Here is an 18,191-nt window from a genome sequence, read left to right on the forward strand (position 1 = left end):
AGAAGAAAAATAAATCTCCCTGAGTCTACATTTAGGCATCTGAAGAACGGTTATGGGAAAAAAGAAAGAAAAAAAAAACCCTCAAGGTTGTCTTACCCTCAATACCCTGTTTTCATGGTCTGATTAGCAGTTCTACCTGTCCTAGAAATATATGTGTCTATCTCCATATCTTTTGTAGTTCTGTGTTGATACATTTTAAAGTCCAAACTTGTTTATTCAGGGAAATAATTTAAACACTGTCAAGGAGGCCTTTTAAATTTTTCTTTGTCTCCTTGTCTCCAGCGCCCCTTCCTTCACCTTCCTCCCCTGACCTTCAAGTCCAAATATCTGGGGGCCACAGGATGTGGTCAGTGTCAGGACCAGCACTGACTGCATTTTATCTCCCTCTGTCCACTTAAAATATTTGCATCCTGGTGGGAGGATAAGCAAAGTCTTGTCTAAACAGCTTTGGGATTCTCTTTGCAGCCAGAGAGCTGCTTGGATTCAAGTAACTGCTTTTGCTAACACTGGGTTAACTGTTCATACACAAATCTGCCAAGAGCCTCTAGGAAAGAATGTCCTTCTACTAATTGAATTCTAATGAAGCCAGGAAGTAGATCAGGAATTGAGCTATTTTACTGTGAGTTTCAAACATCAGATATAGGGATGTTTGGCTTTGATCTGCTTAATTCTTTAGTAGGTCCTAATTAGTTCACCAAAAAATGACTATTCCAGAAGGTATCTGTGGTTTATTGGTGGATCCAGTTGAAGAGCACTTTTCTGGTTATACATCAGAGCCTCCAATGTTCAAGCACAATAGAAAGACACTGTTATGATAGGACCAGATGAAGCAGCTGTTAATGAGGAGTTCCTGGGCCAATTTAATTGGCACATCCCTGGAAGTTATATTTATTTGCTTTATAAGGTTTGGGTGAGTTTGAGAGCCAAATCAGGGTGACCATCAGTGGGATTAGCTTTGGATACAGAAATGCTTTCAGGACATAATAGAACTTTTTTTTCAATAATGTGATCTAGACAAAGTCTCTCGAGAAACCACTTCAGCAGATAGATCACTGGCGGGTATCACCCAGTGTCTACAAATTATGAATTATGAAGGGGCTATTGTGAGCACCTCACCTGTGCCTCAGGGAATCTGAAAGATACATGCATATACACCTCACCTGTGAGGGACAGCTGTGATACTATCTGCCTCGTACCTCTCTCCTTTCTGGGGCTCTGGTCCTTCTTCCACTCCAACCATGTTTTGTCCTGGGAGCTGACATATTCTTCAATGACTACGCCCCTGTCACAGTTGATTGGTCCAGGGATGGGCACTTGACCCAAACTGGACCAGTTGGAAAACTTCCCTAAGATTCTCCAAACTGGAACTTGGGAATAGTTCTTTCTAGATGGGGTTGCTGAAAGATGAGAAACTTAGGCCCTGACAGAGGCCATGGTGACCCCTTTGTAAGGAAAGCCAGGCTGTAGTCAGCACAACTGGGGGCTCAAGCTGCAGTGGCATAGTTCTGTCCATTTGGCTTCAGGGACCACCGGGGTGCTGGCTGCAGCCAGTTCCAGGAGTGGTCAGTTGGCTTCACAAGCACAGTCTGTGGGGCAGATCTTCCTTTTGGTATGCAGTGTACTCCCGTTTGTAACGCTTCCTGGGAGGAACTTTGGGCTTACGTATAGAAGATTTATCTGGGACCTTGCACCCTAAGCAACCCTGCCTTCTCATGAGTGAATTACTGTGCAGGGAGAGAAAGAGCTCCACTGGGGAGAGATGCTGAACATAGCCCACTGCACAGAGAGACATCCCTAACAATCTGATACTTGGACCTTTGGTTTTCAAGGGGGTTATCAAAATAACCAGCCTTTGTTCTCACACATAACTTCTCAGAGAACCAGAGGAAAGCTATATTCAAGGAGATAACTGATGGTTTGAAAGATATTTCAGGCAGAAGCATAAATTTCTCCACGGTTTTAAAGGGAGAGAGATTCCCATGATTTTTCATATTGGAGCAACGAAGTCATAGAAAGCATCTCTCCCTGTTCTCTTTCTTTTCTGAATTCTAGGGCTTTCCTCTTGGTAGTGGGGGGAAGAGTACAAAGTGTCCTTCCTTAAAATCTAGCTTCAGTGCTTCAAGGACTTTTTTGACACATGTAAGCCCAGTGGTGAGGATGGCCACCTGTTCCTGCAGAAACCATCACAAAGCTTGGTTTTCACAGAACTCCCTTCCGCCTCCGGAAAGGCCTGAGATGAATTATAATATATGTGAGGAAAATAAACCTAGTAGAGAGAGGAATGGGGTCATTCAGCCTAAGAGTTGCTTGGGATTTACCCTGGGGGGAAAATTGCTTTTAGATCCCATAAACCTATCCCTTGAAGTTACTTTTCCAGAATGCTAAAGGCAGAGAAAGCATACTTGCTGAAACAGTTGGGCTGGATTACTTTACAAACTATGTAACCTTAAAAACAAAGAGGGGTGGGATAGGGAGGGTGGGAGGAAGGGAGACGCAAGAGGGAGGAGATATGGGGATATATGTATATGTATAGCTGATTCACTTTGTTATACAGCAGAAACTAATACACCATTGTAAAGCAATTATACTCCAGTAAAGATGTTAAAATAAAAAACAACAACAACAACAACAATAAAAACCAACCAACCCAAACACCCACAGCAGAATCTCTTGAAATCTGAACTCGTCTATTAAGGAACTAAGCCATAATTACAGAAGGGCTCATAATCAGACCATAAGGATAGCGCCAGGCCAAGAGCAGAAAAATCTAAGATAAAAAAAGGTTCCACGTCATTTTGAAAGGGAATATAACAAATTCAGTGTGCCTACCTATATCTCATTTTTTTTTTCATTTGTACCCTATAATTATTTGGGCATTTCTCTGTACCTCAGTTTCATCATCTATAAAATATGAAAAATAATAGTAGGGGTTTTGTGAGGATTAAATGAGTTAATACAGGTAAAGCACCAGAAACAGACCTGGCACATGATAAAACGTTCATGAAACGTTTGTTGTTTTCCAGGTGACCGTCATACTGAGTGGACTGAACAGGTACTGGGCAGGAGAGTCCAAGGAAAGGACCTCAGCAGCAAAAAGTGAGTCCCCCAAACTGGCAGTGAGCTGTCTCCCTCAGCTGCCTGATTCATAAATAGGATGTAGCCACCGACGCCTCCCGAAAAGGCCTCTGTTAACATTCAATGAAATAAGAGCTACGAAAGCACTTTGAATCAGCAAGCATGCTACAGCTATAATAGCACTACTCTGAGCGAACAGCAATATTTAGACGTATATAATGATCGGTATCAGGTTATCCTACAGTAAGCCTAGAAAATGTATTTTAAAGTCCATCCACCTGGAGATGCTTAACAGCAGAATAGTATATAAGCCTTTTATCCCAGGATAGGTTGAAAACAGCCTGCCCTTTCATAAGTTCTCACCAGCTCTTCTCACACTGTCCTTTCATGGGTGTATGGATTTGATTACAGTGAATCTAAGGAAGTACCTGTAGGCGCTGCTCTGGGCAACCTTCTAGGGCCGACTAGGAGGCCAGCTGCATGGCCCCCAGCCTGGGGGCATGAGGCAAAATCTATTTTGAGCTTGGATCCCTTCTACAACATGGTCTCACAGAAAGGATTCTAGAGTTTTCTCTGTTATAGTGTGACTGACAATTTTTCAATTTTTATTAAAATTCTTGCTTGTTCACACACTAATTCGTTTTAATCCCAACCAAATGTTTGAGGCCCTGGATGGAAACATCAGCCTGTATTACATGACAGTCTAAGAATAGTCTCTGTGGTTATTCTTGTTCATAATACTGAGTTTAATTTCTTGGTTTTATGTATATGAGTGTCTAATGCAAAGACAGCTAAATCTTGCACAGTTATTGTGTCACTGACTATGGGGCTTCTGATGCCTGGTTAAGGTGATGTCTGTAAAACCTCCATGAATTGCTCCTAGGGAAACAAAAGCACCAGAAACAGAGTTACTATACCACCAACCAGCAGCATTCCTAGCAAGGAGAGCATGGAATAGCTCCACCAGCTCTGGTAATGAAAGGGCTGTTTTTGACGGGACAAAGCAGAGCCCCTCAGATGGCTGGGTTCAGGCCCTGTTGCAGGCATGCTGCAGTGCGTGCACAACAATGAGAATAATGGAGCATCTGACCAGCTGACCTCTGGCTACTGACTACACTACCTCACCATCCACATCGCCTCGCCACCAACTCCCAGCCCCTCCAAGGGGCCTCCCCGGCCGCCCACTGGGATACAGCCAGTGGGATGGCTTTGACCAGGCTTTGTCGATAAGGCTGAACCACAGGGAGATTTTCCCAATCCTTCTGCCTCGCGCCTGGGCAAATGAATAAGCTGCCTGTGTCACTAACATATTCCAGGTCATGCACACACACAAACATTATGAGATCTTGGAATTACTTTTAAATTACTGTCTTTTGTGTTTTAACCATTTTCCTAGAAATGCAGCTCAGCAAATCCTTGCGTGGAGCAAGGATGGCACCCAGTGGCCAAAGTGTTTCATCTCAGATCTTGTTTTCTCACAGATTTTCTGTTGCTTTTCTCTTTGGAAACAATGAATGCCGCAAGATCTCTTTCTAAAGCCAGAGTTGAAACTCCAGATCACCTGATCCCGTTGAGCTAAAGTGCACACACACACACACACATTCACACACACAAATTGGGGCAGTATACAGAGATTAATTCAGAATAACTTCTAAAAATCCTCAAAGATTTACCTTAAATGTCTTGTGTTAAAGTCATCATATTGCAGATATGCAGATTATTGCTCATGATGTCCCTAATATCATACATCACCCTAGGAAATATTATACCAACATAAACCCAGTCTCACATTCTTCACTTCCTATCTTCCCCCAAGTAGTCTCTAGTTCATGAGTTCTCATGCCTTAAGCATAAGACTTTATCTCTTGACAAGTGCTTTATCATTAAACTGATATTTGCAATCTCATATCCTTGTTATCTTTCCTACAAGGTACTTGGCAGGTCTGGAGAGCACAGGATAATAAAGTGAGACTGCTCTTTTTCCTTTGAGCTTTCCAGATGTCGGGAGATTTCTATACAGCTAGATAGCCAATCAGACTGTAAGGAAGACAAGCAAGATGTCAGGATAATGGATCATGTACCCTCTTGCTAAGAATGATGCAATATCTTCATAATGTTTGCTGTTTCCAATTTCCTTAGGTTTCTAAGCAGTCTGAAACCCCAGGGCAAGAAGTCACATGGACGGTACAACCACAACACAAAAAGAAGCTTCTAATAAAATAGCTAATAATAAAATATATTGATTGCCCAAAGAATACCACGAAAAGTCTCTTTTAAAATGTCTATGTTAAGTTCAGCCCAAAATTCTGTTTTTCTCAGACATCATCACCATTCATGCTTATTTGGCCCCCGGGCTGTTGAAATGCCATGAAGGTTCCAAGATAATAGTTAGATCAAAAGAAGTGGCTTCAGGATAAAAATCCATACTATTGCTTACACATTCCTATTCAGCCACTTGGAAAGAAGCACTGTCTTCAGAGTCAAAATAAAACACTGGAGAGAAAAATCAAAGCCAAGCATGTGCATCGCTCTTGCTGGTGCTTTGGTTCTTGTTGTCTCATATGTAAAATGGAGCTGTGATAACCCTGCCCTCACCAAGAGGTTGTGAGACTCAAGTGAGATAAAGGTATGAAAAGGTTTTTATATACTGCAAAGTCATTATTTAAATATTATCATTCAAACATTTATAGGTAGCACTAGTGTAAGTTTTTATTCTGAAGAGATTGAGACTCTTGTCTTACCTAAAATAATCACTTATCTTCCTCACGAGTATTATTGTACTATTTTACCCTTCAAATGTAATAGAGCAATGGTGGGCTTTGGGAATCACTTATAATATATAACTAAATCAAGTTGAGCCAAATCTTCTACCAAACACCCAAGTTTTTAAACAAAGCTTAATTTAAAGCTTAGGGTATTTAGAAATTATAAGGACCCCAAGATGTTTTGTCAACTTTATGCTGCTTTCTGTTTTATTTTCCCCTTCCCTCCTATAGATAAATTTTACAGGCTTGTAAAATTACAGCGTTTTATAGCTGGAGATGGCTTTGTTTTTCAGATGAGGAAAACTGAGGCCTAGAAATTTTAAATGAGTCAAGAGGTTTGGTGGCTGCTTTGTCTGCTTACATGTTTGCTCTTTCTTGCCTTACTGTGTCTGTGGCCTTACAAAGACTGCCTTAAAAGGGGCAGCTCTGGCTACTGAGACTGTAGAAAACCCTTCAATCAGACACTCTCTCCTAATTTCATATTTCAGATGGTACCTTGGAACCAAAAGAATCATTTGTACACGCTTTTAAGACGTTGAATAGATCCATTTTCAACTGAGAGAAAACATACAGAATTACCAAAGCAGTACATAATTTCAAAAATAGGTAGAAGAGAAAGAATACAGGCTCATACAAATAAAAAGAATTAGATAGGAATCCCGAGATTCAAGAAAATAATAGTTTTAAAGAATTCACTCAGCAGGGTACTGGTAGCAGGACACGTGACTGAAGAATCTCACTTAACATTAAAGAAATTGCTGAATCAACTAAGAATTAATGGCAACGGGCATTTGCCCTGCTGTAGAGCAAGGAAGGACAGATATTGTCATTACTGAATACTCCAAAGAGAACATCTTAAACAAAGACAATGAATCCCTTTATTTTCATACAATTTATGCTTCATAGGGAAATCCAGAAAACTAATAATCAAGAGCTTAAAACAAGGGGTTGAGGCAGGATTTGCAGACACTCTCAATGTCATAGACACCTGCTTCCAAATTCTACTCACATGTTGTAACTTCCTCTGCCATCAAAACTGCACACAGTTCAATGAATTTGGTCACTTGGTAGAAATTTCTCCAGCACCCAGGAGCAAGGCATAGCTTTAGGTGATTGAAGGGTTACAAAAAGGAATTAGACAAGGGCTCTCACCTAAAAATGCTCCTAGTTTCACTAGATGCTTCGACAGGTGCACGAAGATTTATATCACAGGGTAGACACTGATAAGTACAGTGAAAGAATGAGCAGATCACCTTTGCCTGAGGACAGTTAGAATGACTTCATGGGGGGGCAACTGAGCAGGATAAGATGGGTTGTTAGGACTTTAAATATGCAGAGAGAGGAACAGGATGGGAACAAAGATAGGGAAGGGCAAAGTATGGAGAGAAAACGTCACATAGAACTTGTGTGAAGGGTGGGTAAATGGGAGCATGAGAAACAGGCTGGAAAAGTGAACTGGAGCTTAGAGCTCAGAGCACTTTTAATGCCCATTGAAAGAATTTGTAATGATGGACTCCAAAGGCTTATAGCAGATGCTAAGCGTTGTGAGAAGGAAAGTGGCACCAACGGAAGAGTACTGCTGATCTGGCAGCTGTGTACAGGATGAATTTGGGAGTGCAGCAGGGAGCCCAGACAGGAGAGCACTGCATAGCCACCGTCTGCGTGAGAGAGAAGGAGGATCTGAACTGTGATGGCTGTGAGGATGATGGGAGACGTTCCGAGTCCCAATGGAGGGGACAGCACATGAGAGTGGGGGGCGTGAGGACTCAAAGATAACTGCACAGTTACATCTACAGTGCGCATCTGGAGAGGAGGGTGAGGGGAGCGTAACAGGAGACGGTAGCTTCTACCTCAACTGAAGAAAGAGCAGAGAGAAAAGCAACCATTGTGATGGCTAAGGCACGCCCACATCATTGAAGTGAGGGGCTATCGGTTCTTTATTTCTGGTTCCATCTCTGTAGTTGCAGATGGCTCTTACTAGAGAAAACCAGAAAGAAGGGAGAGTGATCCAGGCCCAGATGCCCTAGTGTTCTGGAAGGTTCTGAGCCCTTTGGCCTTTACAGATCCCTTCATCGTTCAGGGGTCAGGGCTCTAACTGGGCCACCCTGTCGCCTTACACTGCTGTCTTCCCTGGAGCTTCAGGACCGTCACTGCTCTGAAACCAAAACCCAACTGCCTTTGATTTCATTCCCTTAGGCTCAGACTCCCTGAGCCTTCAAGTGTGACACGTAAGGAACGCAGGGAACCCAGCTGTGTTAATGGGTAGAGGCAAGAAGGTGGGAGGATCTCCGCCCAGGAAACGTAGATGTTCATAGTGCCCTTTGGGAGACAGCCTTCAAATGGAAAGAAGTGACAAATAGTGGCTATTTAAGGTGATCTGAGAGGAGGTCAGGGTCACCACAGGATGTATTTGGCCAGGTGGGTCCTTGAAGAGCCCTCCACTCAGAGACGCTCAGTTCAGCAGGAGCAAAGGTCAGCCTGGACTCGCAGCCCTGGCTCCCCTCACATCACCCCCCCACCCCCGCCGCCTAGTATTTTCTACACTCAGGAATGACAAAGTACAAGCATCTTTTTTCTGATGTGGCATTTGATTAAGACACAATTCATCAAGAGGACTGTGTATGAACACATGGACATCTGAACACAAGGACTCCACATATTTATGGGGTTGTCCTAAGCAGCTCAGGCCGTCAACTCAGTCTGCAGCCTTAGGAGCAGAAGATGCCCATTAGGTTGCTGACTCAACTGTTTCTCCTGCAGTCAATTTCTTGCTGCAGGTTCAATAACTTTCCCTGACGATAAAAAAATCTGATATTAAACTCGGCATAAATACTATTTAAAGTCAAAACAACCTCCTCAATTCCAGAGGTGGGGGGGACCAGAGAGGAGACAGAATAGGTTAGGTGTAAGATGATAGCCAAATTCTGTTCATAATGCTGCGAAGTCATCTTTTAAACAACCTTAGAAATAAGCTGGAGTGAACTGGAAAGTCATTGTTGAGATTCCCAAAGGCAGCCTTTCATGAAGGCTGTGAGGGCTGAGACTAGAGAAACAAGGGAGAGTTCTTCTTCCCTCCCTGGCATGCTGAGGCCTGGGGTTACCCCTGGGCCGTGAAGGCACCTCTGTGGGAACACTCAGCCTGCGGGAGAGCAGCTGGAAGATGTTCCCTACTGATGGGGTGGGGAACACGAGCTACCCAAACCTCTGCCACGCAGTGCCCTGTGCCACTTCTCCCCTCTCTCTATAGTGCACTTATCCTCTGCAAGAAGCTGCTGCAAGGATTGGGCTTTTCCACAGCTCCACAAATGGAGCTGGCAGGGCAGTGGTCAGTACACCTGCTGCCTTCCTGCAATTAGAAAAAGATGCACCCTCTGGAGGCTCCATTACTAAAAAGCATCCCATGCACTTGGCCGGCCAGGTGGGGATCAGTCCCAACTCCTGCCTCCCTGTGCAGGGACCCTTGTGCAGGGCCCTGTGACAGACACATCCACCGGCATAGCAGCAAGGGCGGTTCTGAGGGCAGGAACTTCTTATTAAAACATCTGAATATTTCATGGGTCAAACGTGTCTCCTGAAACTTAATTACTTAAAAAAATAGTACATCACATCCCATTGCTCAGCCTGTCCCCTGCCATCCATCTCACAGAGGAGGCCATAAGATCCTATTTTTGATGTAGCCGTTCGTATTTTGGTACGTAAAGGCCACAGGGAGCACCTATCTTCAGTACTTTATTTGCTTTACCAGGATGTTAATTTGTGGCCTAGGCAATAACACTGAAAACTTGAAATATGCAAGAGGCAGTCCAAACCCAAACACCCAACATGAGTTACTGGCGTTTAATTACTGAGGCAGTTAAATAGTGCTGTAAACGAGTTCATCTCTGATTGCAGCCATAACCCTTGCAGTTTGGAATTGAAAGAAGGGATGATAGAAGATGGCAATATAACATGAGGACGTCCATGAGTTGGTTTTAATTGGTAAACTGGCATATATAGTGATAACTGTTTGGTCTGTCCACCGCATTGGAATCCGAGGAAAGCGCATAAAATTACGGAAGCATATAATTGGTGTACTAAACTCATTTTCTTATGTTATCACAGCTGACATCTTCAGGTTATTAAAAGCCTTTAAACCAGTCATCTTCAAAGAGATCTAATTGACAATATGGTCTTTATACATTATTCCTGTTCGCACAGAGCAGAAGAGATGTAAACAGGCACTAAAATCTGCACAAATTTTCTGGGCACATCTTTCTTATTTCAAGTTCAAGGAAGATCAGTAAATGTTAATGAGGATAAAAACCATTCTTTAGATCCTGGTTTCCTCATTCAATGCACAGGGCATCAACCCATAAAGGATAAACTAATATTATAACCTGAATCAGACTTTTAAAAAGTTAACTCATTAGTTCGAGGAAGTTCTGTGATCTTTTCATGTATAGGGGACCCTACATAATGGACTGTTTCCCAAGGTATAATGATATATTAGAATGACAAAGATGGGCTTAGGTTCTGACATTCTTGGATGAGCAATTATATGTTGTTTCACCTACTTATTCTGCTTAGACAATCTACGGGCACTTCTGGGACGGTTTTCACTCTCTAACCACCATTCACCCACCCAGCACCACACACCTCTCAAGGAGATTTTTCCCAACAGGAGAAATAGGATTAACTGAACAAAACAAAATGAACACAAACACCCTCCCCCTGTCTTATGGCATTCTAGAATAGGAAAAGAAATCCCCAAACATGGAAGAGTGTGAAAGAGGAAGAAAAGGTAAGAGGAAAGGTAATGTGGTATCATCCTAGCATGAATGATTATTGAAGATTCACTACAGGTTTATCATATAGGAAATCTGTGTTCCTTTAGGCCATACCACCTAGGAGTACAAATAGTAGTGAAGTGAAAGTGATTAATGGTATGTATAACACTCTCCAGTATTTTGGGATCTCCATCTCTCCTACTTGTTTCTGGGAGTACTCAAGGTTCTTGTCCTTAAGATGTGACCACTCGGCTCACAGTGAGTCTTTCCACCTCTGCTGGTCATATTGGTAGGCAGGTGTCTTGCCTCTGGTCCATAGTGATGCTTCCTTCCGTTGGGCTGCTGCTTCCTGTTGTGTGCTACTGACACTCTGGAATCCCTGTGCTCTTGGGGTAATTTAATGCACTGAAACCATACTAAACTCCATGCCTTTTGTGTCCATTCATGTTCTTAGCTGAGAACATGAATCCATGGGAAGCTGGAGTAAGAGACAGATCCAAGAGACAAACTCCATGCTGAACCTGGAATCATCCAGACACTGAGGCCCGTGGCCTCAACTCCCAAAAGGGAGAGTTTTTGACTCAGAAGGCCTCTTAGTCTCTCATGTAAACAGACCACATCTCACTGGTCTTCTAGACATGTCTGAATCCCAGATATGGTGAAGCTTAGGCTGCAACTGGAATTTGACCTGTGTACGTATGTATTTGACCTCCAGATCCTGTTAGCACTCGATGATGAAATAATTTTCTTCCCAAAATTCTGGCTTAATCTCTGAATCACTGATCACTAGCTTGGTCCCAGCTGGGCATAATCCAACACACTGAAACTCAGCCATTCTTTAACTCATGAAATCTCATGGATAACTCTGATTCTACATTTCCAATCTCTCTTTTCTCTCCCTCCCTCTCTCTCTAAATATATATATTACACATACATACATATAGATATATAGTACTAGCTCTGTTAAAAAAGTATTGCAGTAGCCAAGGTTACAATATTTTTGAATATATGCATAGTTTATTTGTATATATTGGTCAAAACAAAGCACTTATTTACTGTGATTTAGCTACAATGTTAGGAAACTGCCATTGCACACACTCTACTGTGAAACTTCAGTAAATACTTTTCTATGTGCAGGATTATTTTAAGCCCACTGCAATTATAAGACATCAGCTACTGATTATGATAATGTTTTGTTTACTTTATATATCAAGAAAAAAAGCCATTAGGTTAAAATTATCTACTATATCTCAGTTATATTGTAACAAGATATTCACTAATATCTTACAGGATAAAATCTGGAATACATCACTTTAGTTAATAATCTTGATCATTTTAAGATGAAATAACCCTTTTTTTCTCAGATTTAAATACTTCATGTTTTTAGTATGTTTGTGAACTAAAAATAAAAAAAGCATGGCAAATTCCAAGACAATGGTGTTTGCCTTACTCTAAGGAAAGAATTAAGCCTGAACATAGGGCAATACTTTTAGAGAGCAGACAGCTATTGATTTGGGCTGCTCTAGCTCTAGACATGTCCCATCAAATAGCTTCTGCAGTCATATTTAGTCCATTATGAGCTTTGCTGTATTTCTCCCTGCCTGCTTCTTTCATCTTTTAGTAATTGAGATGATTATAAAATGCTAAAAATATAAAACACAAAACAGTAAAAACAGTAAAATGTTTATGGAAACTTATTTCCATAAGTAGAATTGCTAGGTAACTGAACTTGATTAAAGTAAAAAAGCTTTAAATATTTTTGATGGAAATATTTATCAAATGTATATAATATAAAATATAAAAAATTATATATAACCATGTTTTCAACATTTTCTTAATGACTAGTTGTTTTGAGTTACAGAACACTAATGCTTTTTGGATTGATTCAATCATTCATTCATTCAACCATTCAACAAGTATTTATTGAGTGCTACTATGTTCCAAGAACTGTGAAAGGCAGTAGAGATAGAGCAGTGAACAAAACATACAAAAAGCACTGCCCTGCTGGTGCTCATTTTCTAGGTGGTATGTAGGATGTTTATCTCTACAGCAAATGGACCCTGACTGCTGTGGTTTTAGCTGTTCTGTCTCCTTCCTCTGTTGTCAGCTGTCACCTCACTGGCACCATGCTTTGTATTGTACCTGATCCATAGTAAGCACTTGGTAAATGGTAGCTACTGTTATCCTAATCTCTTCACTTATTTTTACAGATGAAGATATAAGCCCTAAGATTTTTAGTGAACAGAAAGTTAGAGGTAAGACCAAGGCCAAAAGCAGGCATCCTGATTCTCACCATGTTACACAGATCTTTTTCTGATACCCTGCATACTTAAAAAAAGAAAGAAAGAAATACTGAATCATTTAAATGATCATGAAGGGGCCGTTCAGCTCTATATAAGTCCCTTTTACCCTCTAAAACTGAAATATGCAAACATGCCTTCCCCTAATTCTATTCCCCCAACATTCAGTGGGCAGACCTAGTTCTAGAGACAAGTAACAAAGAGTCCGAAAGCCCTGGGAAGTTTAACTTTATGAACCATTAGGGCACCATTTGCTCTCTTACCTTAAACTTGTCAACTTCCGCTTTTGAACATGTTGCATGATAAGATAGCACCTGGTTCAGAAAAAAAGGAAAAGAAACTTTAATAATAGACATGATTCAATTTTCTGAAATTCTCCTGGTTTAAAAATAAATTTTGCTCATGTATATCACCTTGACATAACAGTGAATGCTAATGCATGACGAGATATTTCCAGTAACAGTCTGTGACACAGATTGTCATCTGTGCAACTACAGTGGAATCTATTACAATGTGGAATGGAACAACAGCCCATGTTAAAGGCTACGTGTTTTATATCAGGATGTTTTTATAAGTAGTTATTTTATCAAAGGGACATAATGTGGCTCAAGACCACAGTTCCCAAAGATGTGAATACTTGTCCTGTGAAATGCTTTGGGACACAAATAAATTAAAAGGTGTGGTGTGTGTGTGCATGCATGTACATATGTGCACGTGTATGTGTGTTTGTGTGTGCATGTGTGTGTGTACTGTGGCAGACACTGTAGCTTGCTGACTCAATTTCCATGTCTGGAAATTTTTGTTGTACAGGAAAGATTACATTGTTATCTCGTTTACATTGTTGTATTTATCTGGTATTACATTATCTTGTATTACATTGTTATATTACATTGTTATGCCCAATCATCTGCAATGCTTTTTTGTAAGAGGATTTTATTTCCCTGTCCTACTGACAGCTTGTTATAGGTCTAGAGTGGAAAGGGAAAGAGAAATGAGGCTGGCCAGGGACTGCCCTGCCCCAGACTTCTTGTTTTGTAGAACAAATAAACTCACATTCGCTTGAGTCAGTATTGGATGTTATAAGGTATATGTACACACGCACACACAAACGTAATGTATATATTATATACACGCTATCAGTCCCAGCCTTAATCTATACATATCTCAAACAAATAAATCTGAGAAAAGCTAATTCCCTCTTCAACTACCAACCTTAGAGAATCTCAGTGCATATTTGGCTCTGAAAAGCGAAGTAACACATTTTATTTTGTTAAATTCAGCATTTCCCAAATGTAGCCATAGAACTTCCTTTTAGGTACATACATTAAACTAGGAACATTCCAACCTGATAACCTGTTGACCAAGGACTTTGAGAAACACTGACCCAAGTTATGTACCATCCGTGTGACAGAAGCAGGGCCACAGTGGAGGCAGTGTCTCACCGTGGTTAGAGCACAGCCTCTAGAGCCCGACTGCCAGGGCTCCACCACTTCCCAGCTGTGGGAGTGTGGGCCAGCATCTTCATAACTGAACAGATTTTGCTCTTCTGGTTCATAGTTTACCATGGTAAACTTTAGTTTGGCTGCCATTAAAACTTCTTACTGGGCTTCCCTGGTGGCGCCTGACAATGCAGGGGACACGGGTTCGTGCCCCGGCCCTGGAGGATCCCACGTGCCGCGGAGCGGCTGGGCCCGTGAGCCATGGCCGCTGAGCCTGCGCGTCCGGAGCCTGTGCTCCGCAGTGGGAGAGGCCACAACAGTGAGAGGCCCGCGTACCGCAAAAAAAAACCCAAAAATCTTCTTACTATTTAAAAGTCTCTTTCTGTAGATTCAATCTTCAAAATTTATCTTTATTTACTTTACAGAAAAATTCCCCTGAAACTCAAAATCTCTGCCCCTGGGTGTTGCGCAGCCAGGTTTTTAGTATTTAAGGCATATTACCCACTCCCTTTTTTAAATGAACTTTGCTTACTTCCTTTATTATTATTTTTTTAAATAATAAAAGCTATTAACTTCACTACATTGAAACTATTTGAATGAGTGAAGCAATTATTACAGATTAAGAATTCTGTCCACTTAACATGTTCTTTTGTTTTGTTTGTCATTATTGAAGTGTAGTTCTTTGTATATTTTGGATACAAATCCTCTGTCAGATGTATGTTTTGAAAATGTTACCTCCCAGTCTGTGGCTTGTCTATTATTTTCTTTCTTTCTTTTTTTTGTTTAATTGTGAAAGGATTCCCACCATCTAGTTAATTTACACATCTATCACCTCACATACTTTTTTTTTTTTGAGAGCATTTAAGTTCTACTCTCTTAGCAAATTCCAGTTATACAGTAGTGTCATCAACTATAGTCACCATGTTGTGTATCAGATCTTCAAACCTTATATGTCTTATAGCTGAAAGTTTGTACCCTTTTATCAAACAATTTTTCTTTCTTTTTGTTTAAGCAGTTTTATTTTTATTTAAAAAAAAATTTTTATTGAAGTATAGTTGATTTACAATGTTGTGTTAGTTTCAGGTGTACACAAAATGAATCAGTTATACATATACATATATCCCAATTTTATTTTAATGAACAAAAGTTTTCAATTTTGATCAAGTATGAATTGTCAGTTTTTGTGTATTGTATTGTTTTATGTGTCCTTTCTAAGAAATTTTGCCTATCCTAAAGTTGTGAATCCATACTTTTTGCTATCTTTTACAAATTTTATAGTTTTATAGTTTTGTTTAGGTCTATGATACATCTGAAATTAAATGTGTATGATGTGAGATTAAGACTTTAATGAAATAAATGCCTTGGTTACTTTGTTATGATTCTTAAATCTTCCGGAGCCAAAACTTGGAGCCAACATCATTTTGGAGTTCATTCTGAGATCTTAAGCCTCTCTACCTGCCAATCTATTAAGTCTAATGACAAACTGATATCATAATGGAATAATCATAGTTCAGGCATACAAAATAGAGTTGGGCAGCCACTGAGGATCTGGTCTCAGATATTTTCCTGCACCACTGAGAACTTGAACTTTCTGTGAACTATACCAAACCTAAGGACAGCAGCCATTTTAAAAACAACATCTGCTAGCTGGTCTCAAGGTTGTTCCCCTTTGTAACTACGCAACCATTTTGGACCCCAACCAATCCTTGCTTAACAAGCACCCTTACTTCTTGCCAGTTCCAATTACAATTCTTGGTAAACAACTCATGTAACTAACTGTGGCTCCACAGTTTTTGACTTTATAAGCTTTGTCCATTTTGTAGTCCAGTGGAACACAATTCGAGTGCTTCTTGAATCTGTCTCCTGGGCTGCAGTCCTAACAAACCCCCAATAAATGCCTCTTTATTTCAATCAGGTCTCCGTTTCTGGAAGTTTGGTTAACAAGTTCATAGGAATTTACATATTCCATGTAATTTGACCAAGTTAATAATAAGTTCTACCCTTTGAGTCTTTTTGCACTGAGAGTTCTCATTTACTTTTTTTTTTTTGCGGTACACGGGCCTCTCACTGTTGTGGCCTCTCCCGTTGTGGAGCACAGGCTCCAGACGCACAGGCTCAGCAGCCATGGCTCACGGGCCCAGCCGCTCCATGGCATGTGGGATCTTCCCGGACCGGGGCACGAACCCGCATCCCCTGCATCTGCAGGCGGACTCTCAACCACTGCGCCACCAGGGAAGCCCCCTCATTTACTTTTGTAAAACTCTGAGAACCAGTAAAGGGAGCGGGAGAATGACCTCACACAAGAATCTCACAGCCACTTTCTTCTGAAAGAGTACAGCCTCTTGTGGATGAGCAGGGAGGAATCATCAGCTAATAAGCATACCTTGTTCCTGCAGGAGCAGGCCCTTTGGTAAACTGCAGTCTGGGAGGATGTAGCATTGCCCCCTCTAAGAATCCCTAGAAAGGCAACAAGCCAGCAAAGCTTGAGATTCCTCAAGACAAGGGGATTCTTGAGTCCTGCCACAGAATACTCCGATATTTCTCCTTCTAAGCAGTTTCTGCTGTTTGGTCCTAAAGGGTTTCCTGGGATGCAGCAGGAAGATGGAGATGTTTCATTGCTCCAGTTACCCTCTGGATTTGCTCTACACACAGAGCACAGCAATGGGAACCTAGCAATGTCTGTACCCCTTTCATATAAACCATCAATGTAGCTATCACACAATCCTGACTAGATAGAAGTACACAAAAGTGATCTTGCTTAGCTCCTAGCTTCTTACAGTAGTAAAGTCTCTGATCAAATGTGATCACCTCACTGTTTTTAACAAGCATCTACAAAGGTTGTGAGGACACACAGGACTTTTCCTCATCACCTGTGGTCAGTGATCACATCCCATTCACTCCTCAAACTGCAACAGTTTTGACTGTGCCCCCACAATTTCATTGAAACAGCTTGTATAAAGGTTTTCAGTTTCTTGCTACCAAACCCAAATCTTGCTGGACAAATCTGCAAATGTCTTTTGCAGCAATATTGAGCACAGGTGATCACTCTTGGCTTTTTTTTTTTTTTTTTTTGTGGTACGTGGGCCTCTCACTGTTGTGGCCTCTCCTGTCGCGGAGCACAGGTTCCAGACACGCAGGCTCAGCCGCCATGGCTCACGGGCCTAGCCGCTCCACAGCATGTGGGATCTTCCCAGACCGGGGCACGAACCCGTGTCCCCTGCACCGGCAGGTGGACTCTCAACCACTGCGCCACCAGGGAAGCCCTCCTCTACTTTAAATGTAGAAGTTTGTTGGCCTCAGTCTCTCCTTCAGTGATGTCATACACACTCACAGCTTTATACATCACCTATAGGTTGACAACTTCCATATTTAGCCCTAATCTCTCCTTGAGCTTCAAACTCACATATTGTGCTGCTTACATCACTAACTTCCTACTTGGTTGACTCACTGGCATCTCAAATTTAACACATCTAAACATGCCTGTTGATTTTCCCATCTGTAGTAGGCAGAATGATGCTCCTTAACCCTCATGATACCCACATCCCAATCCCTAGAACGTGTACATATATTTATGTTACATGGCAAGGGGGAATTAAGGTTTCCAATGGAATTAAGGTTGCTAATCAGCTAACCCTTAGATGGGAACATTATCTTGGATTATCTAGAGGAGCGTAATGTGATCACAAGGGTCCTTGTAAGTCAAAGAGGAAAGCAGGAGAGTCAGACTCATAGTGATGTGATGTGAGAAATATTGAAACTCCACTGCTAACTCTAAAGATGGAAGGGAGCCACGAGCCCACAAATGCAGGTAGCCTCTAGAAACCGGAAGCACCATGAAGGCAAGGA

General features: G+C 41.4%; 1 protein-coding gene across 1 annotated transcript in view; it reads right to left on the reverse strand.

Annotated features, from left to right (window-relative positions):
- The window catches only part of PDE11A (phosphodiesterase 11A), a gene marked incomplete at its 3' end in the record, with an annotated part of 451,285 nt that overhangs the window by 141,538 nt on the left and 291,556 nt on the right, over nucleotides 1-18,191 (reverse strand). Inside the window, exon 10 of the mRNA XM_079710707.1 lies at nucleotides 13,170-13,220. Coding sequence (XP_079566833.1) covers nucleotides 13,170-13,220 — 51 coding nt within the window. The remainder of the gene's footprint in view (nucleotides 1-13,169; nucleotides 13,221-18,191) is intronic.

Source organism: Hyperoodon ampullatus (genome assembly GCF_949752795.1).
Source record: "Hyperoodon ampullatus genome assembly, chromosome: 8".
Classification (NCBI taxonomy): domain Eukaryota; kingdom Metazoa; phylum Chordata; class Mammalia; order Artiodactyla; family Ziphiidae; genus Hyperoodon; species Hyperoodon ampullatus.